Below are 24,186 nucleotides of genomic sequence, written 5' to 3'. Positions count from 1 at the left end.
GATGTTCTTCATTTAATGGTATGAAAAGATCTTCATATGCAATATTTGTCTAATCTTGATTTGACTCTAACATAATCTGTAACAAGATTAAAAGATGGCTTTAGCGATAGTTCTTTAAATAAAAGAATAAAATTCTTGAGATTAAAGTGTGTGTGTTTTTTTTTCAATTTTTATTTGTTATGAAGCAGAGTGAACCATTTAGGATTTTATCTTTTTTAACCAATAGTAACACATTTTGTTAGAATTTTTATAAAGCTTGTTTGAGTTATGTTACTTGGTGTCTTATATAGGAATATGTGATTTTTACTAGTTAAAAAATCTAATCATCTGTATCTTTAATTATTTAAACTATTTGGTTTTTACACTGAGTATTTTTTTTTTTAATAAAAAAATAATTATTTTGTTTTCAGTATCTTTTTATGCGTTTTCATGCTTTGTTTTTCTCTTTTGTCCACAAGTGTATTTTTTTTACTTTTTTTATTTATTTTTTTATTTAATGTTTTAAAATTACAACTAAACATAACTCATAAAAGATAATGATTACACTGGTCAACACCTGTTTTGGTGCCAGGGTGTTTGCAGCTGACTTTATATGAATTTGATGCCCTGAATTCAAGTGTACCATTATATTTTGCCTATCAGCTCAAATTTTTAAGATATAACATTTTAGTAAAATATTCATTACACTATTTTCAGTGAAATCCATGGATTAAATCAAGAAGGTAAACATGGAATTTGGACTATTTATTATACAAATATATAATTATATACTATATTATACATTTTATTATTTATAAAGTTATTATATACAAATTTTATTTATAAAGTTATTATATACAAAGATAAAAAAAATATATGTATGAAACAAACTATGGTCACTGAACACTCTCTAAACGTTTTTTCCGTGACATTCTTGAGTGTATTTTGTAACCGCCTTTTTTTAAATTCCAGCAGTAATCTGCCATCATGTGTGTAGCTCATCTTGGTAGTGGTCCTCCATAGTTTTAATATCTTGGTAAAATCTTTGATCTTGCTCCTCACTCATGTCTTCTAAATTTTCAGGAAAACGGTCTAAATAGCTGTGTAAATAGTGTACCTTATTACTTATATTATACCCGAGGGATTTGAAATTGCTAAGCATCTTGTTTTCCAGTTCAATATCATTTCCGTCTTTGGGTTTGCCCAGAAAATTTCTGACAACTGTAACAAATGAAGTCCGTTTCAATCTAGACTAATCTTGATTGAAACGTTGTGGAATTAGTAACATCTCCACATAATCATGTCACCTTCATTAGTATCAGAAGGCCAATATTTATCTTCACAGAGCTCTGGTAGCTGGAGTAATGTTGGGATTGGCACTTTCTCTGAGTGAAGAACCAGTCGTCTTGCAGAGAATAAATTAAGATAAGTCTACTTGCTAACTTCTAGATATCCTAGGCAACAACAACAACAAAATGTTTGTAGGTCTGTGTTATCTAATACTTATAACTACGAATATATAATTTGATTCATTAAATGTTAAAATTATATATAACTTAGTTTGAAATGTCTTATGTTTTATAACATATATATTATAGCTGGTTCGCATAGAAAGAAAAGAAGGTCATATTAAGTCACTAAATTATTTTTTATCAACTTTAGTTTGCAATTGTTTGTTATATAGTTTTTATAGATTTGTTTTGTATGTCTATTGTATATCGTTATATATTTCTATTGTTTAAGTTTGTTACATATGTCAATTTTATTTCTTTTTACTGATATAGTTTAATTTATGTTTTTTCTGATTATTAGAACAAAAGTTTTATCGATTTAATGACTATAACCTTATTAGGTTATTTACGATCATCTTATATTTTTATTTAAGAATGTTAACGTATATTAAAAATGATGTCACTACAATTTTCTGAATTTTTATTTGTTTAGGGTAGTTATGAATCCATAAACAATGCTAGATTGTTTGTTCAATTTGGCGAGGCAGTTTATAGGGTAACTAATCCACATATACTCAAAAACTCTGCAAACTCGTACCAACCTGATGCATTGCCACTAGCTAACTCGACTATAATTTCGGAAAATAAAAAATAATTAAGACATTTAAGTTGTTAAATTATTCGTCATTATTTATATATTATATATATTTTTAATATTTTGTTTTAATTCAAAAAAGTTCAAAAAAATTTGAAATTTCATTTAATAATCCGTAAGTTACTGATTTTAAAACGCACTCAATGAAGCGAAAAGCGGTCAAAACTAATATTTTGAAAAATACTGAATATTTTTATCAAATAATTGTCCAATTCAGCAATAAACATTAAAAATTATTAATTTCATAAATTTTAAGTTGTGGACCCCCCCCCCTTCCCCCATTTTTTTTTTTCTTTTTCCTAGTCCCTTTCCCCCCTCTTTTAATTTTTTAGTGCACTTTTTTTCAATTTTTTGATTGTAGAAATCATTATAAAAATATTTGCTTAGTGAAAAAAATTTACCTTATTTTTTATGCATTAATTTGTAATCCCGCTGATTTTTATATACTGATAGGTGAATTTTGACAAGAAAAAGTTTAAATTTAAAAAGATACCGATTATTAAGAAAACAACAACTAATCATTTCTTATGAGGAGGTCCTGTAGATCAGGATCAAAGTTAGGAGTACCAGTAAATCGCTACTTATTAGTAGATAATATTGGTTCTAGATCACAATAGCTATATAGTTTTTTGCATGAGGGATTGAGTCTTGCATTACTTATAGCCTTAATTTGGTGCTTTCTGAGCTTCCTCAAATAGGCTCCAATAGGAAGAGCCAAATGCTAAGCTTTTGAAAATTCATGCCTCAGAATCTTGTGAAGTGTGGTTGGCATAATGTACTAAGGATAAGTTTCAAAAAAAAAAAAAAATTGGTAAGAATGATGCATTAAAAAAAATCCACTTATGGCCACTTTTTGAGTTTTTCGCTTCACAGTGCGGCAGCAGATAAAGCCAAAGTCAAAATGTATATTTAACTTAGTATTTGTATTTACGTTTTTATTTATTTAAAAAAAAGTATTATGTTATAAAAGTTTATAATTGTATTTATTTGACAATTGTATTTGATATATTAATTCAATAATTTATTTCAGGAGATATTGTCTCAAATAATTGCTTAATATATTGTTTAAAAAAGTCATTGCAAAAAAAAAGTATAATAAATGAATTTTCTATTACTCTATTTAACTTACCGTTTTTAGGTTTAATTTAATAAATTGTTATCAATTAGTATTACAGTTACTTTTATTGTTTTTTAAGATCTCAAATGGTTTTGATTCTTATATTTTGATTCCTTATGCTAAGTTGAGAATAAGTAATGTTATTTTTTAAAAAAATTAATTTTCAAATTTGCCGTCCCTTTATAATTAGTACTTGTCCATATTATATTACCGTATAATATACTTAAATGAATGAAAAATAGATATGCGATTTTCTTGTCTAGCTTAGCAGAGTATGCCAATATTGTTTGTTATCTAGTATTTAAAAAATCTGAAATGTCTTTTTTCCATAAAACATCCTCATTAATTAAGTATCCCAAAATACTGCTTTGATTTATTTGATATTTTATATTTTTCGCAATGTTTATAATATTTTTTCTGATAATGATAATTTATTAGATTAAAATCAAATGTTTACTTTTTCAAGTTCCACATTGCGGATCGTTTTACTCATTCCAGGGATGTACCGGAATTCCGTTTCAGCCGGAATTCAGACCGGAATGTAGACGATAATTTGTCTGACTTTTTTTTCCCGTGAACGTTGGGTCACGGGAAAAAAGTCAGACGAAAAACTTTGGTTTTTGCGCTAATTCAATTTATCAAATACCGGAGCAAATATGTTGACCGTTGCATCCTATTAGATAAACTAAAGCACTATGGTATAATTAATAAAAATTACAATTGGATTAAAAGTTATCTTACCAATAGAAAACAATACGTTTGAATATACAATCTGGAGTTCTAAATGTTTTATGTGGAGTCCCCCAAGGATCTATCCTTGGTCAACTCCTATTTTTAATTTATATAAATGATTTATGCAATGCATCTTTAAAACTTTTTTATATTTGTATCATTCAGAAATATATTTGTATCATTCAGTCATGTTTGCTGATGATACAAATATATTTCTTACTAACAATGTTATCAAGAAATTATACTTAGATATGAATATTGAACTAAATAAAGTAAACAATTGGTTTAGGGCTAACAAACTCTCACTTAATTCAGAGAAATCAAACTATATATTATTCCATAAAAAAACACAAGAAGAAAACCTTCCTCTTAAGTTGCCTGACCTTAGCTTAAATGATAACTTAGTTAAAAAACAAGCCAATATTAGATTCTTAGGAGATTTTGTTGATGAGAATTTATCCTGGCTTCCTCAAATAAGATATATTCAATCCAAAATCACTAATATAATTGGTATGATGTATCGAGTTCGCTCATATATCAATAAACAAAGTCTCAAACTAATATATTTTGGACTAATTCATTGCTTCATTAGCTATGCAAACATAACATGAGCCAGTACGCAACCATCAAAACTTAAAAAAATTTATATTCTACAAAAACATGCTAGCAAAATCATTTACTCTAAAAATAAGCGTGAACTAGTAACCAGACTAGTCTATGGATAGACTTACAACACAGACATAGACAATTCTGTATGTTGTAATGGACACAACAAATGTTTAATTTTTTGTCCTTGTTGTGTCTATCAAATTTTTGATGGTGTCCTAAGATTGCTCAGTTAAAAAATAATTTTCACTTCATAAGTCTACAAAGCATAATTTTTTGTCTATTTGGTGTCTATGATTTTGTCTAAATTTACTTGATTTCATAAAACCAGAAATCTTTCATTACCGTATTATTTGAAGATTGTTATGTAGTAAATTTATAATATTAAAAAAATATTGAAATGACATCAAAACTCCAAATGACGATCATTGCCCATGATTAATTATTGTTTAAAACTTGCGTACATATTCATCAATAAAATGAAAGTAAAAAACATTTTTCTTTTTCACTATTGTTTTATTCACAAACCTAAATAAATTTTAACACCTATTGGAATCTTCTACTCACTAATCCACATTTTATAAAGGACAACTCCTTGATCACATATTTTTAAAATAATTTTATTGAAGGTGATAAAGATTTTAGTGACTAAGGAAAATTTTTTAAATGATAAACTTACCTTCAACTTTTTTGAAGTAATCCCAAACTGGAGAGGGCATTTTAAAAATAAATTTTCACGCACATTCACTGAGAATTGAAAAACAACTGAACTGAGTAATTAATGAACTTCAATTGAGCACAAAATAGTCCATTTTGAGATTTTTAAATAGACATTAACTTTTTAATCAACAGCACACGCTGGACAAAAAATTAAAAAATGAACTTCTGTTAGAAAAATTGTACTTTTAATTTTGTGCTCGTTTTCAGTTTTTGAAACGATGCTGCAGTGAAAATTTAATTACTCGTTATAAGTCCAAATTATATATTAAATAGATCTTCTATACCTCATTAAAAAATCGAGATTGTTCATTTAGTGTCCGTTTTTAAAATGATTGTCTAGAAAGACAAACATTTCTTATAGACAATTCATTTTTGATAGTTGTAATTAAAATTGTTGCAATTAGTGCTTTGTCGAAGTCTATTTTTGTCCTTTTATAATAAGTCCATTAGAGATTGTCTGGTTGCTAGCGTGAACACGCCAAACCTATAATGAAAGATATGAAAATGATGGATGTTTATGAAATAAATATCTATCAGCATTTAATTTTCATGTATCGATTCAATAACAATCTCTCTCCTTCAATCTTTAACAACAAGTTTGAAATAAACATAAATGAGAACTATTATCTAAGAGCAAATATTAGTAACTCATATAAACTGCCTCAAAACTTTAATAAATATGCTGAATATAGCATTGCATATCGAGGACCAAATATATGGAATAGTTATCAAAAAGGATTTAAATGTATGGCAAAGTCATCAAGTTCATTTAAGTTTCTAATAAAAAGGGAATTTTTTAAAATTTGAGAATCATTTATGCTTAAAGGGATCACCAAGTAATTTTAGTTATTTTAGTATTTATTTTATTTGATCTTTTTTTGATTTACTGATTAGCGCAGCAGTTTTATGCCCATTAGGGTTTTTAATTTAATATCTATATTCTATTAAAAATGTATAAAGGGGCTCTATGAAAAGATTGTGATGACGTAATGTCATTTTCATCATCTTTGAGCCCCTGTCTGTTTAACTCTTTATTTTATAAAGATCATTGTAAAAAAGAACAGTTTTTATTTTTTATTGTATATATAAAAATGGTGCTTGTTGACAAGATTTTACTGTCTTCTTTGTTTCTACGGACATATTTTTATTTTTTCTTGTTTACATATGTTGATTATTTACTGTTGAACAGAAAAAAAAAAAATGTTCTTGGGGCTTTACTTTGATGTTAGAAAAAAACAAAGGAATTTTGCATAGTGTTAGGGGGTTTTGTGGTTTATTTTCTAGCTTTTGTTAAAAAACTTAAATTTAGTTCAAATTAGGTTTTTACAGTAGCGCTATAATTGAAAAAAAGATATTTTAAAATAAGAAATAAATTTCTTTTTATTCATACATTTTATTTAACTTTTTACAAAAGCATTTTAGTACCCCTATCTTTAAAAATGCTCAAAAAATATTTTTCTGCGTACTTTTTAACCAAAGTTTTCTCTTCTGACTTCTAAAACTTCGCACACTAAATCAGACAAAATATCGTCTAGCCGGAATGCTGGAATTTATTTTTACCTTTATTTTCGAAGACATGTGACGCAGGCTAAATTAAATCAATAAAGCATTGCCATTCATAACAATGAAGAACTATAGGTATAAAGTACAAATATTTAAACAAACACATGTTATTTTATTTGCAACAATCAATCATTTAAGGATTTCTGGAAATTTAGGAAAAAATTTTTCTCCAGTTTTGGAGAACAACTCTTATTTTTAGTTTTTTCATTTTGGGTTTTACTTTCTCTTTCTTCTTCTGACTCGTAGCAGTTAAGAAAACTTTTTGTGACTATCATTCTAAAGTTAGATGCATTTAAAGCTGATGTAGATGGATGAAAACCTTTATTGGTTGGTAAGGAATCAGCACTATCGGAGGATAATAAATCCATTTCATATTAGTCTTATTAACCTCTTTTTGTGACTTTATAGGATCCTTTATCGAAAGCCAACTTTTAGCCAAATGTTTTGCTCAGGTAAAAGTGACAGTTTCTACCTTGGATCAACAGCTGGAACATTACTCATTAATCTCTTTCCAATAGACACTCTTAGCATCTTTTTCATTGTTTGAATTCTAGTGTCATCAGCAAGGCTTGTGGGAAAATTATGTTATTGCAGGGATAAGGTTAATTACTGATGGCTACATTGATTTTGATTTACTGACTGTATCACTAATCATAAAAAATGGTTGTAAAATTCCCAATACATTTTCAATTCACTTGAACTTAATGTTAAATGTGATAAATGAGGTTGGTCTCCATCCAAGATGGAAGCACCTATCCAAAATAAAAATATGTTTTGTGACGCTAATTTGACCCCAAGAAAAGCCACTATGCTGAGGTGCAAGGTTTCACTTTAATTTTGAAGGTAAATAATAACATAAATATAATTCTTGATCCAGCCGGAATTTTATTGACAAATCCGGTTCCGGCCAGAATGTAAAATTTCCATTCCGGTACAGCCTTATTGCAAACCATTATTTATGGAGATGAAAAAACTTAATATTTACGGGCTCAATGTTTATAACATTTTATGCTATATTTACATGTAGAATTTCGAGCAATATATCTTTGGAATAAAATTGTTATACCTAATTTTGATAATTTTTTTTATTTTTTTTATTTGCTGTCATAGTAAATAAATTACTTTCACAAACACAAACAAGGTTTCTGAAAGAAGATCGCATTGATTTTATCGTCAGAACCTATTACAAGCGTGTGTATATAAATTGCATCAATACATAATCAACAAAATAAATCGTAATTTACAATAAAAGTTGTAAACAATGTATACAGTTACATTTAAAAATACCTGACTATATCATCCATAAAGATAATTAAATTTTTCAGTTTATATTTGAAAATGGTAAATATAAAATGCATATTGAAATTGGACAAACAATTTTATTCCAAAGATAGGTTGCACGATATATAATACAAAACTGATAAAACTTGGTTTGACATAAGAGTTCATATATACAATTATTAGTTTTAAAGTGTAATTTATTGGCTTTCAGCAAAAATGATTTTTGAAAATAGATAAAGATACATCATTTTTCCACATATACATAAAGCATAAAACATAAAAACATTATTCTCGTTATATTGAAAACTTTCATTTCAATGAAAAATGGTTTGGAATGAGTGAAATTAATTTAATGGATTGCATGTTTCTGATCTGCGCTTATATAAGTTCTGACGATAAAATCTAACTTTTTTATTTAATATAAGATGTGATAAGTGATTGTGGTTTGATTTAAATTTTCAATTTATAACACGACTCATAGTAATTTTTTATTCTTGGTAACGTGTTAATATAAAAAAGAAAAAAGATCATTAAGATCTTCTTTCAGAAGCCTTGTTTGTTTATTTTTGTGAAACGACGACAAATGTGAACAAGCAGAAAAAATCAATAAATAAAAAAATAAAACCAAAAATATTTGTAGTATTGAAAAGTTCTGTAATAGACGTAGATGTATAAAGTAAGTTAGTATCGTCTGTAAACATTAGGGCAAAGCGGGTCTAGTTAAGTAAAGGGGCAAGTTGAGCAATTAAAATATTAAAACATCTAATGGATGAAAGTTAGGGATATAGAAGGGTAACATGATGCTCAACAAAAGGCTGTTCGGCAATCGAGTAAAGTAACTGCACTTCAAACAAAAAGTTGTTAGGCGGCTTTTTCTATTTCGGACCAAAAAAGTAAAAATAAAATTGCTAATTTTATCTTTGATGCTTACAAATTTTTTCATCTGAAATTACCCAGAGTTGATAATGCTGCCCGGCAGCTAAGTAACTTTCTGCGAAAAGTTGACTTTTTAGGAAGCGGAAGCTTTTGGCGATGGCTTCCAGTGGCTTCCACCTTGGCGGTCGCAGTCAGCGTTTATTTTAGGAAGCAAAATGTTTTGGAGGTCTACGCCAATAGAGAGGCGTAAACCATTGGTAGCCGCATTTGGTAGATGCCAATTCGGAGGCAGAAATAATTGCCTTTCGCCGGCGTATGTACTGAAAAATAATTTCACGTTTGTTTTTAAGTTAACGAGCAATTTAAATATTAATTAGGGACAAATGTTAAAAAATTGACATTAAAGTTACGTTTTATATCATTCATTGCTAAAGTTTTGACTATTTAAAAAATTCTAATTTTTATTCTTAAATTATTGAATAAATGAGTAGATTAGTATTCAAAACATTAAAGTTAAAAATTGGAAATTTTACTTCCAAGTGTCATTCGCTAAAAATAACTTCGAAAAAATATATATATATAATAATATTGAAAAAAAGTAGTTTGACAAAAAAGTTTATTTGTAATCAAATTATCAGATTTTGATTGAATTTGTAATGCTAATTAAAAGTCTTTTTGACATAATAAAAATTATTCTTTTTACTTGTTGTAAATGACGTCTTCTGTAAATGATAAAGATTGTGTAATAATATAATACGTAGGTAATATATATAATATATATTGCCTACATAGTATATTATTTATTACATAGTATATTATTTGTGATTATATACTTAAACAGTGGCGTAGGAAGGATTTTTTGGTGTTTGAGTAACTAACTTCCAGATATGGAGCAAATTCCAAACATTTATATGTTCAAATAAGAATGGTTTGCAAAAAAATTGATAAATTGTTTTTTTTACTATTCTTAACTAGACTTCATCGATAAATTTTAAGTTTCATATTATAATCTCGTTCAAATATTATGACTATATAAAATTTGTGACCTCCTCAAATTAAGGGGGATTCGAACTTTGTAAGGTCATAACTTTTGAACGTTAAGTGATTATTTTATGAAACTTGTTTATTGATGAATTTAAGTCTACTTAGGAATAGTAAAAAAAAGTATTTTATCAACTTGTTGCTCTCACGTTTGGGACAGGTGGGGGCAAAAAAAATTTTTTTGTTTCCAGGTTCCAACCATTGCAATTTTTTGCAAAGCATCCTTATTTGACGTAAGGGTAAACATATAAATGTTTGTAGTTTGCTTGATGTCTGGAAGTTACCTATCTCAAACAACAAAAAATCCTTCCTACGCCACTGTACATATAATATATGTATAAAATCACAATAATAACATAGTTATTATACTATTAAGTAAAATTTAAGATTAATTTTAAATCTTAAGCATTTATTATTGTATGTAATTGTGAAGATGACACTGTTTGTCAATGACATATCAAAACATTTACAGTATATCAATTATTTATTTTGCAAAAAAATAAAGTATTTAGTCAACACTTTTAAACGTTTTAAAGATTTTAGAATGTTTCAATCTAGTTATAAAAATCTTTTTTATGATCAGGTTGTATTTTGTCAATACTATTGACAATACTATCGAACCAATTGTTTTGATAACGTGGTCGCAAAATAAAGTTTTACGTGGGTAGTAAAAATCTTATGACAGTAAAAGTTTAAGATTTTTACAATTGAATAAAAATGTAATATAAAATTTTTTTACGGATGAGTAAAAATTAATTATTAGTTAAATATACTGTAGTAAAAATCTCACACTACACCAGAATTTATATAGGTAAAAGATTCTCCATTATATATCACTTAGACTAAAAGACTAAAGTGCATTTTTTTATTTTCAATTATTATTTTTCAAAAACAAGTTTCACTTTTCATAAAAGTTTTTAATATTAGAAAAATTAAATTCAAGATAAGATCAAAACAAATTTTATTAATTCTTAATGAATATTAAAGAATATTGTATTTTTCAATAATTTTTACAATATCTATTAATTGCGAGGTTAGAATCAGAGTTGTTAACAAGGCCAAAAATAGCAAGACCGAGGTCGAGGCCAAGTCAGCATATTTTAAGGTAAAGACTAAGGCCAAAATTTTCAAGACTAAGGCTAAGAGTTTAAAGATCAATTACAAGAGTTTCAAGGTCTAGGCCTACGCAAAAATTTTCAAAGCCATCAACTTAAATTTTGACCTTACTTTAAGGCTATTGTTAAGAAAACTTCATGTAGCAAGTGCTATGACAATAAGCCACATGTTGTAATATTATACCAAGGTTATGCGTATTATGCGATATTAATATTATGCAAGGTTATGTTATAATTCAATGACAGTAAGAAAATATATTAGGAGATAATATGAAAATATATTAGGAGATAATATGAAAATATATTAGGAGGTAATATGAAAATATATTAGGATATAATATGAAAATATATTAGGAGATAATATGAAAATATATTAGGAGATAATATGAAAGCCAAAAGCAAAAAAATAAAACTCTTAACTATTTATTTTTATATATTTTTGTGCTTAATGCTAACAACTAATAATTAACATTTTTAATTAAAAGTTAATTTTAATATTACAATTAATACTAGTTGTTAGCGTTAACTATATGCCAAAAGCATTAACTATCACTTAAGCCTAAGTCTTTGTTACATTTATGAAACATCAAAATTTCAAGCAACAAATCAGACATGTAAGCTCAATTAGGGCGCATCATCAGTTCATTCTGACAAAGATACGCTTGCTAACAGAATGTCAATATATATTTATAACTTTTGAATATTGTTTTATTGTGTACAGTTTTTTTAAACAAAAACTCTTTTTGATTAAATTCAAGAGGTTTATTCGTTCAAGATAGTTTGTTAAAACTATTTTTTTGTAAAACATGATTTTTTTTTATAATTTGCAAATAGGCTTTTTATTTTTGGTAAAGAGCTTTTAAATCTGAGCGTAACACTATTTTTAGTAGATCTTAAAGTGGTTTCTGGTGTTGTTCTTGAGCAAATCTCTGATATTTCAATGACCAAACTATCAAAGAAGGATAATTAAACTATTGCTTATTGGTTCAAAATTAGATTTTATAAATAAAATTTAAAAAAAAAACTTTTTAAAAAGTGGAGATACAGCAAAATAATTTTTTAGCATAGAAATAAATTTTCCAAATTTTAACTTTCGTTTTAAATATGAAACGACTAATTTATTCAAACACTAATTTTGATTTTATTCGCATTTATTTGATAAACAACCACTCCAACAAAATTATTATTTTATTTAAATAGTCAAAAATTTCTCAATAAATCAAATAAAACGAAACTTTGATAACAAGTTTTAAACATTTAATCTTAAATAATATTTAAATTGTTTGACAACAAACTTAAAATTATTTTTCATTGCATCCGCCGCACAGTGGGCCATATATTAGACAAATATGGTACATATGGACATATGGTGGACAAAACTATTTTGATCTTTTTTTTTTTTACTAAAACCCTTAATATGTCCAAAGAATCACTTTTATTAAGATATATTTACTTTTATTATAAATTTTAGTTAAATAGTCGCTAATAACTTGAGCAGCCGTGGCGCAGTGGCTAGAGTTCTGGCTCAGAACCCAGAGGTCCCAGGTTCGATGCCAGCTCCAGTCCAACAAGCGACATTGGTACGGAAGGAGGCGTGAACTTCTTGTTAAATGCTCTCCCGCGGTGCTCTGTGATAAGACCGCAAGGACTTCTGGGAGCACCTAAAACTACAACAAAAAAAAAAAAAATACTAAAAATTATTTAACAAACTTTATAAAACTTTAAAAACGCGGATTTAAATTTCTTTTAATTTCAAATCATATAACTTCTTAAAATCGTGGAACTGAATAACTAAGAGTGGAATGCAAGAAGCGAACTTGAGTCAAGTTCGAATTGAACTTTACATTGTAACCAATAGCGGCAGAGTATTTTTGGAGGGGAAAACCCATACTCTGCCGCTATCGGTTACAATGTAAAGTTCAAGTCGAACTTGACTCAAGTTCGCTTCTTGCATTCCACCCTAACTCTTCTGGTGGAATAAACTTAAAATGAAAATTGATGCAACGAACTTTAAAAATAAAAATGCGCACTTCGGAAGAAATGAAAATTTATCACTAGATTTGAAACTCTATTATCGATATTATTATCTAATAGATTTGAAATATATAGATAAATACATAGAAATATATAGAAAATATAAATAAATATATAGATTTCAAACTCTATTATTAGTATTATTACATGTTCACTACGTTTTGAATAAGTCTGTAGATTATTTATCATCTCTATATATAATAATGTATTATTTTTATTTTTAATCTATTGGCTGCAGATTCTGGGTGAATGGTATTACAACGTTTTTATTATTATAAAGTCTACTGAGTTCTAAAGGTACTAAACAAATGATCAACAGGCACTCTTCATTCTTCACTATTTTCATTTTAACTTACATGTTTGTAAACACTATATCTTGTAGCACCATCAAAACTAGCCTTGCATCCAAACGTCAGTTTAGTTAATTTCTTAGCATTGTGATTTGCATAGTAGTTTGAATATCACATAGCTATTTTAGAAGATCTTTTAGCGGTATTTGTACTGACTAGCCATCTATTTAAATGTTCTTGGAAAAGCATTTAGCTTTTGAAGATCTCATACCCTTATATAAAAGATATGTGGCAGTCAGTTTTTAAGCACCATTTCTTAGAAGATGGTATGTTGGTTTTGATATATCATCATTATTAGTTAATGATAAAGTTTCATCAGGTGAATATATCTAAGCAGGTTTAATGGGGTTTTTATTTAAAATTTCAGAAATATTTGTACTTAAACTCACTTCTTAGTTTCAATTTTATTGCATGAAGTAATTTATGGCTAAATAAAATATTACTAACATTGTTAGACTTATTCTTTTGGTTCTGTTACAAGCTTTTTCAAAAGAGCAACACGGTTTCCCAACTTTATTAACTGATGATGTAGCATTCAATGTACCGTAGGTGTATTGAAAATCTTGAGGAAGCCAATTTTCATTACTTCTCTCAAAATGAGTATTATCATTGTTTGCAGCTATTAACTTTTTACATTATGATTTCATAAAGTTTTTCACTCAGAATCCTCTAGTTTAATAGCTGCAGAAACCAGAACAGTTAATTTCAATGAAAAGAATGGTATATCATTGAGAACTAGTTTATTTTGTTGTATCCGTAAATGTCACCTGTTTTTATTTTTTTTACTTAACAAAAAAACAAAAAAATTGTTAGGTAAACAGTGCAATTTGTATTGAACTAAATAATAAACAAAATAACATGTATTTTTGTTTACGAGAAATAAAAGTTGATTTCAAGCAAATAGCATGTTACAAGTCATTATTTTAAAATGTTAAAGAAACCTAAAAGGGAAAATTAGGGGCAATGTATATACTTTAAATAGGTTGTATTACATTTAATAGTTTAAGTATTTAATAAAAGCTCTCGTACGATCCCTAAAATAAAATAAAATATTAAAAAAATTAATTATTTTGGTGAAAAATACGAAATATTTTTAACGGACAAGACAACTTTTATCAGTGTAAACATTAAAAATATTACTTTTCGAGGCATGTATTTGTCATAAAATAACTTTTTTAGATTTATATTTACAAAACTTATATATTATAACAGTAATGAAAGATTTTGTAGGTATTCTTTGTGTACAAAACATCTTTTTTACATGTTCAGTATTTCTCATCAACTGACCATTAACCGAAGACCAATCTTTTGTTATAAATTTTTTTTATTGCAAAATGTTGCAAAATATTTATGTTGCATGGCTATTTACATACATTTATCATGAGATTTACATAGTCAAATGTTTGGAGGATAGTTTAGTCGAATAAACTTAGTTTCAAAATGTCTACCAGATTCAAAAATTACCCTAGACACTTGTTCGAATTTATACTCATCTCTTGGTGATTTTTTTGATAAATTAGTTGGCGACTATAATGTCATTGAAGCAGAAACGAAAAAGTTGCTTCCAGACACCGACTACACAATCAAAAGGCAACGAACAAACAAAAGATTTCCAGATGAATCTCAAACACTGCAAACCAAATTGACTCCTAAAGAAGCATTTCAAATAAATATATTTGAGAAAAGTTTGAAAATACTCAGTGTAAACTTAAAAGAACGGGCTAAAGCTTATCAGGATATTTCGCACTATTTGGATTATTGACAAATTTAAACATATCACATGAGGATTTAAAAACTAACGTCCAAAAATTATGGAGCAATACAGTGAAGACATCGATGAAGCTTTGTATAATGAACTAATTCATTTACATAATTATATTTAATTAACCTGCAATAGTGATGATTTACCTATAAGTCATTTATCATTATATAAAATTATTAAAGAAAAAAAAAATGGAAATGGTGTTTCCAAATTCCGAAACAATTTTAAGAATCTATTTATTTTTGATGCTCACTAACTGTTCTGGAGAACGAAGTTTTTTAAAGTTAAGACTTACGAAAATTATTTAAGATCAACTATGATACAAAATACATTAAATAGTTTTTCATTGCTATCAAGTAATGTAGATTTGATGAAAAAAATTGATTTCGACGAATTGATTGAAGAAATTGCTAAGGAAAAGTGTAGAAAAAAGTTAATATAAAATTTAAAAATAAAACATATTATATATATAAGTCCTTTTTTTAAATTTGATTGAGTGTCAATATTTGAAGTTGCTTTTAAAAGTACATTCTTGATTCTTGAATAAAGGATTAATATATCATTTTAGGGGCCCCAAAAATTTGAATCTGCCTAGGGCCCCAAATGGGGTAAATCCGGGCCTGTCTTCAACATTACAAATGTTAGCACACATTGTAAATTTGACATTGCCTCCCATAGGACCAAAAGAATAGAACTAAAAAAAAATTGCTTTCATTATATTGTTTATTTTTTTTCTCTTAAAACCCATAGCTGAATATTTTGAGAGGTGTTAATATTGAAAATTTAAACTGTTGAAACTAAAATTGATTCCCGACAAAAAATGATTCCTAAGATACTTAGTTAATAATATTAAGCGACTTAAGATATTATTATAAAATACTTAAGTCAAATTCATTAACAAAACAAATAATAGGTGCTTTCTTTGCAATTGCTTTTATAACTGTTCGCAATGGTTTCAGGGTAAAAAAATCAGGAACTTAACCAATAATAGCTTTTGAAAAATTATTCAACTCTTTGATTTCCATATGATCCCATTTTAATATCTTATTACTGTAGTAGATAGAATCTATGACCTCTTTGATAATTTGCATTTTTGGGTAATTACAACAAACTAAAAAAAAATTTGAGGATTCTGTTTTAGGGTGATACGACTGTAAAACGCAATATTTTGCAACTGTGCATGGCATTTAAAGCTAACATTAAACCTAATATTGCGGATAATTACTAAGAGATGTTAAAGACCCTCGGTAAATTGTGCACAAGTTTTTACTTCTAATAAAATCCCGCAAGGACCTAAACCATCAGGGCTGCATCCATACTTTTTATTGAAAGGGTGATCAAAGAATCCACATTTTTCAATCTTACATTCACTAATTTTTTTAAAGTTTTTTATTGCTATTTCTTCATATAAAATACCACATTGAATATTTTTTATACGACTCATATCAGGAGTGCTTATACGACTCATATCTAGGAGTACCATTTTTGACGACATCCCAAATCAATGAGTATTTTACATTTCCATGTAGCCCTAGTAATGCCAGTAGTCAACTTGCAGTAATTTTAAACTTTCTGCACTCATGTCATTTATTGGTACCTTGCTTTACATCCATATAATTACTACCATAAGGCTTTGATGGATTCAAAGAACTTAAATCTATTTTAATATTTGCAATATTACTTTTCAGCTGCTCATTTATTTCATTATGCAGTGGTATTTTTTTTCAATTTTGATATACTAGATCTGTTGTTTCAACTTGTATTTTCAAAGTATTCTGATTTATATATACACTTGTACTGATCTATATTTACACTTGTACTAGTATCATTTTTAATTAAAGAGCGTATCTACGTAATATTATATTTGCTTTATTTTTTCTTTGTCTACTTTTATTACACTTTCATCAAACAGTTGTGTTTTACAATATTGATGATCAGCTAATGCTAAAGCTGTTCTTAATGTATATTTGTAATGCAAATGTTGTCCGACAGAAGTCTGTGTCCCAAATGTTGAATTAATTAAAAAAGAATAAATAGGTTTTTCGTTTTTCAACTGTTCTTTTAGTTTTTTTACAATCAAAGTTAAATCTCATTTATAATTGTTTGAGTTTGGATCAGCAGGAGATATTTTAAAATTACTATATATATATTTTTAATTTGGCTGATTTTGGTTTTATGTTTTTAAGTGGAACCATAGGTATAGATCCTTTTGAAGACTATTTGTGCCACTTTTGTAGTTGTTGTGTGTACAATGATTCTAAAATTTTCTCATCAGTTTCAAAAAGAGCTAGAATATGACAGCACAATCCACTAGAGCCTATCGGACAACTACAATATGCTTGCTTAGGAGTTGTGCTTTCAAACAGCACAACAACAGGCTGTATATCAGTACCATAGAATTTTTTATTCATTCCCTGGATACAGATTAAATTATTATTCTGCAGTGATTTCACTGAAACAATTTTCTGCTCTGTAGCATTCTTACAGCTTTTTCCTGTTGGCCAAAATTCCCCTGCTTTTTATATGAACAATAATTTAAAAATATTTTCTCGTTTACAAGGTTTCATCTGAAGACCATTTTGATGTTACTTGAGGTATATCTAACGGGTTAAGACTGCATTTAAATGTATAACTCGTTTTGTTTTGTCTCTCAATCGTTTGACTAAATTCGGATACAAAAAAAAACTTTTGAGTTCTTTGGCGCTACTCTTCCAATGTTCCTGACACTGCCTGCTCAGTTTTCTTTGAGCCACAGCAAACATTCCATTTTATTCAAAGAATAAGTATTTTGTGACATTTTATAACTTTAAACAGAAACAAGCATTTTCAGTAAAATACCATAATTATTATGGTATTTTACTGAAAATGCTTGTTTCTATAAATTTCTTGTTTATATAAATTTCAAGTCTTTTTAAATAAAAATAGCGACTTTAGTTTAAAGTTGTATTATGTCGAAGAATATAGATTGATTGAAAAGTGAAAAAATGAATTTACGAAAGTAAATGGTTTTTTTTATATTAATTGTGAAATCTACTTATTATGATAATAAGTAGATTTCACAATTAATATAAAAAAAACCATTTACTTTTGTAAATTCATTTTTTCACTTTTCAATCAATCTATATTCTTCGATATAATACAACTTTAAACTAAAGTCACTATTTTTATTGAAAAAGACTTGAAATTTATATAAACATAACTATTTATATATAAAAGTAGACTTCACATGGTTTTGTTGTTATTTATAACGCTACCATTTTAATTTTTTTTCGTACAAACCGCGTTATATGAATTTGGCTAATTACAAATATGTTTTATTATATGGTTTTGAATATAATAAAGATTTATTTTTTAGGTTTTGTCCACCACCAGGCCTACTTTTGTCCACCACCAGGCCCACCACAGGCCCACCACCAGGCCCACTGTGCGCCCGCGGGGCAGCAAATATTTCCAACTCCAATTTTTTTTTTTTTTTTTTTTGTTATTCACCTTCTCAAGGCCGATAAAGCCACTACAGATGAGGAGGCTACTTAATAGTGGTTATAACCCTCTCTCAACTCTATAACTCCGAAACACGAACCTTGATAAACAAGGCCGCTGCGCGGAGAAACAAGTTAAGCGCGGTACTACCAGGGACGTGGTGGGGATCGAACTCAGAACCTCCACCACTACCGCATGATTTGGCGCGAAAAGTAGAGGTGAGTAGATTTATGACGTTTATCACACTGCAGTTTTGATATTATACCAATTTATTGGACTTGCGATAATCAGCCATTTTTTCCTGTAGTTAAAAACTAATTGAAAAAAGCATTTAGTTTTTTTTTTTTTTTTTTAGTGTATGTGTTTGCCAATAAGAAAATAATTATCAATAGTAATTTATAAAAAAAAAAAATAAATCAAAAATTATACTTTTTTCTTAATCAATTTTTAGCATGTTAAATTATTTTTCAAATAGTGGATTTTAAAAACAGTTTGTGGAACTAGAGTGAAGCCTTTGGATGGCTGCGTTTAAAACTTTTAAATTAAGATTTTAAATTAAAAGCATGCAAAAATATATTTTTTTTGTTATATTTTTCTACTTTTTTCAAAAAAATAGCATTAAAATTTTTTTTAAATAGGATAACTTTAAAACAAATTTTATTTAGAAAAAGACTCTTTATTGCTATTTGCAAGGTTGAAGATTTCATGTTTGATTTGTCGATTACTGGTGTTATGTTAATATTTGAATAGTTTTTTGTAATCCTGTGTTCTTAATGATTTAGTTTAGTAAATGTTAATTTGCTATGTAGATCTGAAATATTAGATTTCAAAAGAGTTATTTAAACTTCATTTTGAAATATGCAATCTATCAATCTGATTGGATTACCCTGCGGCAAACAGGATCCAGGAGTTTTAAAAATCTGTTTTTTCGAAATTTTTTTTCCTCATTTGGATTTTTTTATTGAAAAAGGTCTGATTATGTTAATATGAACATAATCTTTGTTTACGATTACAAATTTATTGATATTTGAAAATTACTTTGCCAGATAATAATTTATTTTTTATTTTTCTTAAAACAATAAAAGTGTGTCTTAGCTCTTTTTAGAAAAGCGTTCTATATTGTAAAGATCCTTAAATTCATATAACCTTATATTGCTAATTGTATTTTCTGTCAAAATAAAGTTGTCAATCTAAGATTTCTATGTAGTCAAGGATCTTAACTACTTAGAAATCTTATAACGCTTAACTTAAATTAGCAATCTAAGATTTCAATGTAGTTAAGGACCTTGACTACAAAAAAATCATAGGTTGCTTAATTTGATTAATTAGCAATCTATAGTTCTTTTTTTGTAGTTAAGATCCTTAACTTACACAGAAATCTAATTTTATTTTGACAGAAAATTGACTAGCGCTTCCGAATGTTTTACGTGTAATCCGAAACATCGATTTCCGTTTATTTTAAAAGTATATTCATGCGGATAGAGAAAAGGGCACTGTGATATCCTATTTTGCATAAAATCTATCGTCGAATACATTTTGAAATGAGCTCAGTAATTCGAAAAGTTATTTACTCTGCAAAAGCACCCAAGGCTATTGGACCTTACAGGTTTATTTTATTACTCATTATTTTTTACTATTCATTTAATGTTTATATTACTCATTAACTCAATAAATATTTATCATTCAGTTCAGTATGCATTAAGCTATATGAGTTTGTACATGTTTAACAAATTATATTAGCTTATTAAATGCTTTACAATTTAAGAAAAATAAGAACTACAATTTCTGCGAAATCTAACGCGGTGATTGTTAGTCGTGATGTGTGAGGAGCATATTAGGGTATATTAATAGAGTATAAGAGAGGGCATATTAATTAAACAAACCAGACCAGAGAGTATAAACTAGATCTAGAATTTATAAACAATCTAATATGTTATTGGTTGTACCTTAATTTTTAACATGTAAAATAAACGTTTTTAAAAACTTTATTGTTAAATAGTTATGGTCACTGACACATGTAACTTTACGTGTTTTTTGTTTTGTTTTTGATTAATAGGTTATTAAGTATTAACAAAATATCAATATAAGAAGTAGTAGTCACTAAAAGTAACTATTACTTTAGCCAGTGAATGTTTAAAAAGTGATGTTTAAAAATATGTATTATTATTAAAATTCACAGCTTTACAAAAAAATCACTTGGTGTTCAAATGTTGCTCTACAAAATATCTAATAATATAAAATATTTGATAATGTTGCAGAATAGCAGTGTAAAATCATTTAATTTTTTCGCTCGTTAGGGTCTTGTCAGTGGAGGCTTTTTAAACATTAGTAATACTAATTAAATTAATAAAAGAAAAAAGATTGCTGCCCCATGCTAAACCCTCAGTCGATGTAACAGCACTTCCTTGTAGCAGCAGGCTGTAAGATAGTTGATATAGCAGCCCTTTCTTGTAGCAGCAGGCTATAAGATAGTTGATGTATGTACTAAAGCCGATAAATATTCCATTTGTTTATATTAAAAAGTCTCCACTTTAAGCAAGTCAACAATTTGAAAGTGTAACTAGCAAAAAAATAAAATTATTTTACGCCCTTATCTGCAACAAAACCAAATTTTTGTACAGCAGTCTTTGATTATTTAAAGATTTTTTGATGAAATTTAAAATCTTTAAATAATAAAAATGTTTGTTTTTTCAAGTAAAATTGTAAATTTTAGTTTGTATTTAATTTTTATTTATACTTATTGTTTTCTAATTACACAAAGTTAATTTAATTAATAGAGAAAAATTTTGAAAAAAGGTAATAAATATAATTCAATTAATTTTAATTTGTTTTCTAATTTCAAGGAGACCATTTCATTAACTTAAAATGTATGCTAGAATAATTTAATATGCATGCTTTCTTGATTTGTTTCTAGAAAAACAAAGATGCTTTTTGCAGTGGGGATTCTATGTTTTGGTTAGATTGTTGGAAACTTTATTTTCTTGACAAACTCTAAAATAAGCTTTTTATCAGACCTTCACATAACTAAAGCTTTTTTTTGAAGAAATGCTATTTCAACTAATTGGAAAACACTTGGAAATAAAGAAAATAGATAAAAAACAAGAAAACTGTTGTCAGACTGTAAATTGGTCTTCGAAGTAACTTTTCTTCTGTTGAGTCTTATCTTTTGCAAAGTTCACCAGACCTACTTACTCTTTGTGAGACTAATTTGAGTTCGGCTGTCTCATCCTATGATCTTAGTGTTGATGATTATCTTCCTTTAATTCATAAAGGCTCCAATCGCCATATACTCAACCTGGGCATTTACATTCGTAGTAATTCATCCATTTGTAGAGAAACTAGGTTTGAATCCACAGACTATTCTTTTATATGCTTTTGTTTACCACCACATCTCTCTATCGCCTTTTTCTTTGATCTATATCGCTCTCCTTCATCTCAAGACTGCCCTTTTTTTGATGTTATTTCTGATTAAATTGACCAAGTCCTCTCTCTTTATTCATCAGCCAATATTGTGGTTGATGGTGACTTTAATGCTTATCACACTAAATGGCTTGGCTCTTATGTCAGTAAATATGCTGGCATTAAGGCCCTCAACAATAGTCTTTCTCAATCTCTAACTCAAGTTGTCAACTTTCCAACTCTCTTTTCAGACAACCCGAATCATTTATTTTCTCTACTCGACTTATGTCTTGTTTCTGATCCTAGTCAGTGCCTAGTCCACATTCACCCTTAGGTGCTTCTGATCACGGTTTGATCTCTCTAAAACTATTATCTCATTCTTTTTCATTATTAAAATTCCACTATCATTGTACCTCTTACAACTAACTTTAAGCTGAGAGGGACTCTTTCCATGATTTTCTTCGTGATGGCCCTTGGGTAGAAATCTTTCCTCTTCCTGCTGACAAATATATTTTTTTACATAACTTTGTGGATTCAGGCTGGCGTGGAATCTTTTTCTCATAAAGAATCGCTTTCTCTTCTCCATGGTTTTCCTCACATTGTACTACTGTAATTTCCAATCGAAACCATTACTTCCATATCTATCAGCAAAACAATTCTCCAGAAAGCAGATGTCTGTTTATTACTGCTAGAAACCATTGTAAAAAGGTTTTGTCTAACGCTAAAGTCCACTATTCTCAAGTCATGAAATCTCGTATTTCATTACAAAAATTAGGCTCTCTTCTGGAGAATTTTTAACAGTATCAGCAATAAGGGCAAGTCTGTTATTCCACCTCTCTTGTAATAGTTCAGATTTTGTCAAATCACCTAAAGACAAAGCTGAATTGTTTGCTAAGAACTTTTCATCAACATCATCTCTTGATTCTACTAGTTGCGTTCTACCTGATATAGCCATCAAACAAGTTGATCCATTGCTTGTCCTTCGTATCAATCTAGCTTCTGTATCAAAAGTGACTTCCTACTTAGACTCTTCTACAGCTTGTAGTTTGGATAACATACCTGTTGTAGTTTTGCAGAAGTGTTCTCCAGAGCTGTCGTCTATACTTTCAAAACTATTTAACAAGTGCTTATCAAAGTTCTGTTTTCCATCCTGCTGTAAAGCGGCATCTGTTATCCCTATCTTCAAAAATTCTGGAGAGCGATCTGACTCATCTAACTACTGTCCTGTTAGTCTTCTTCCTATCATAAGCAAGGTTTTTTTCTTAATCTCTCATCTTGAATCTAATAACTTACTTTCTGATTATCAATATGGATTTTGCTCTTGTTCTACAGCTGGTTTGCTAACAGCAAATACTGGTAGGTTTCATTGTGCATTAGGTAGAGGTGGAGAGGCTAAGGTTATTGCTATAGACATTTCTAAATCTTTTGATAATGTTTGGCATGCTGGTTTTCTCCATAAGCTTTCTTTTTATGGTGTTTCAGGTAATATCTTTAAGATTATTGAATCCTTCCTTACCAATTGTAGTATAAAAGTTGTCCTTGATAGACTGCACTCTTCTGTAACTTCAGGGGTTCCTCACGGTTCTATCCTTGACCCTATACTCTTTTTAATTTACAATAACGATCTTCTGGATATTCTCACATCTCACGAATCTTTCAATGATGTCCTTTCTCTTTTAAACAAGGTGCAAAAACGCATTGTAAATATAGTTTGACCTGCTCTTGCAGCCAACCTCTAACCATTATCACATCATCGTATTGTTGCTTCTCTTTCTCTTTTCTACAAATACTATTATGGGCACTGCTCTAAAGAGCTAGCGTCTCTTTTGCCATTTACTAAAATTCATTCTTGTGTTACTCGTCGTTCAATTAAGTCTCATCCTTTTACTGTGACTGTTCCTAAGTGCTCCAAAAACTCTTATTCATCTAGTTTTTTTCCTCGAACATCAGTTCTTTGGAAATCCGGACCCACTGTCCCAAATATCAAAAGAAGAAAAACTTTGTTATTTGCAGTATATAAAAATA

The 24,186-nt window shown here is 28.2% G+C and overlaps 2 protein-coding genes across 5 annotated transcripts in view; both read left to right on the top strand.

Annotated features, from left to right (window-relative positions):
* The window catches only part of LOC101239954 (uncharacterized), a 29,404-nt gene extending 27,260 nt beyond the window's left edge, over positions 1–2,144 (top strand). For all 4 annotated transcript variants that reach the window (XM_065813746.1, XM_065813744.1, XM_065813745.1 and 1 more), the window contains one exon: positions 1,924–2,144. In XM_065813746.1, the coding sequence (XP_065669818.1) occupies positions 1,924–2,085 (162 nt within the window). In that variant the 3' untranslated portion in view covers positions 2,086–2,144. The remainder of the gene's footprint in view (positions 1–1,923) is intronic.
* An 18,063-nt stretch (positions 2,145–20,207) lies between these two features.
* LOC100197025 (2-iminobutanoate/2-iminopropanoate deaminase) overlaps positions 20,208–24,186 on the top strand; it is a 40,493-nt gene continuing 36,514 nt past the window's right edge. The window contains exon 1 of the mRNA XM_065813743.1: positions 20,208–20,368. Within this exon, the coding sequence (XP_065669815.1) occupies positions 20,304–20,368 (65 nt within the window). The 5' untranslated portion in view covers positions 20,208–20,303. The remainder of the gene's footprint in view (positions 20,369–24,186) is intronic.

The sequence above is a fragment of the Hydra vulgaris genome, chromosome 12, assembly GCF_038396675.1.
Source record: "Hydra vulgaris chromosome 12, alternate assembly HydraT2T_AEP".
NCBI lineage: Eukaryota > Metazoa > Cnidaria > Hydrozoa > Anthoathecata > Hydridae > Hydra > Hydra vulgaris.
The sequence above is the reverse complement of the archived record's forward strand: the minus strand, read 5'-3'. Positions and strand labels throughout refer to the sequence as shown.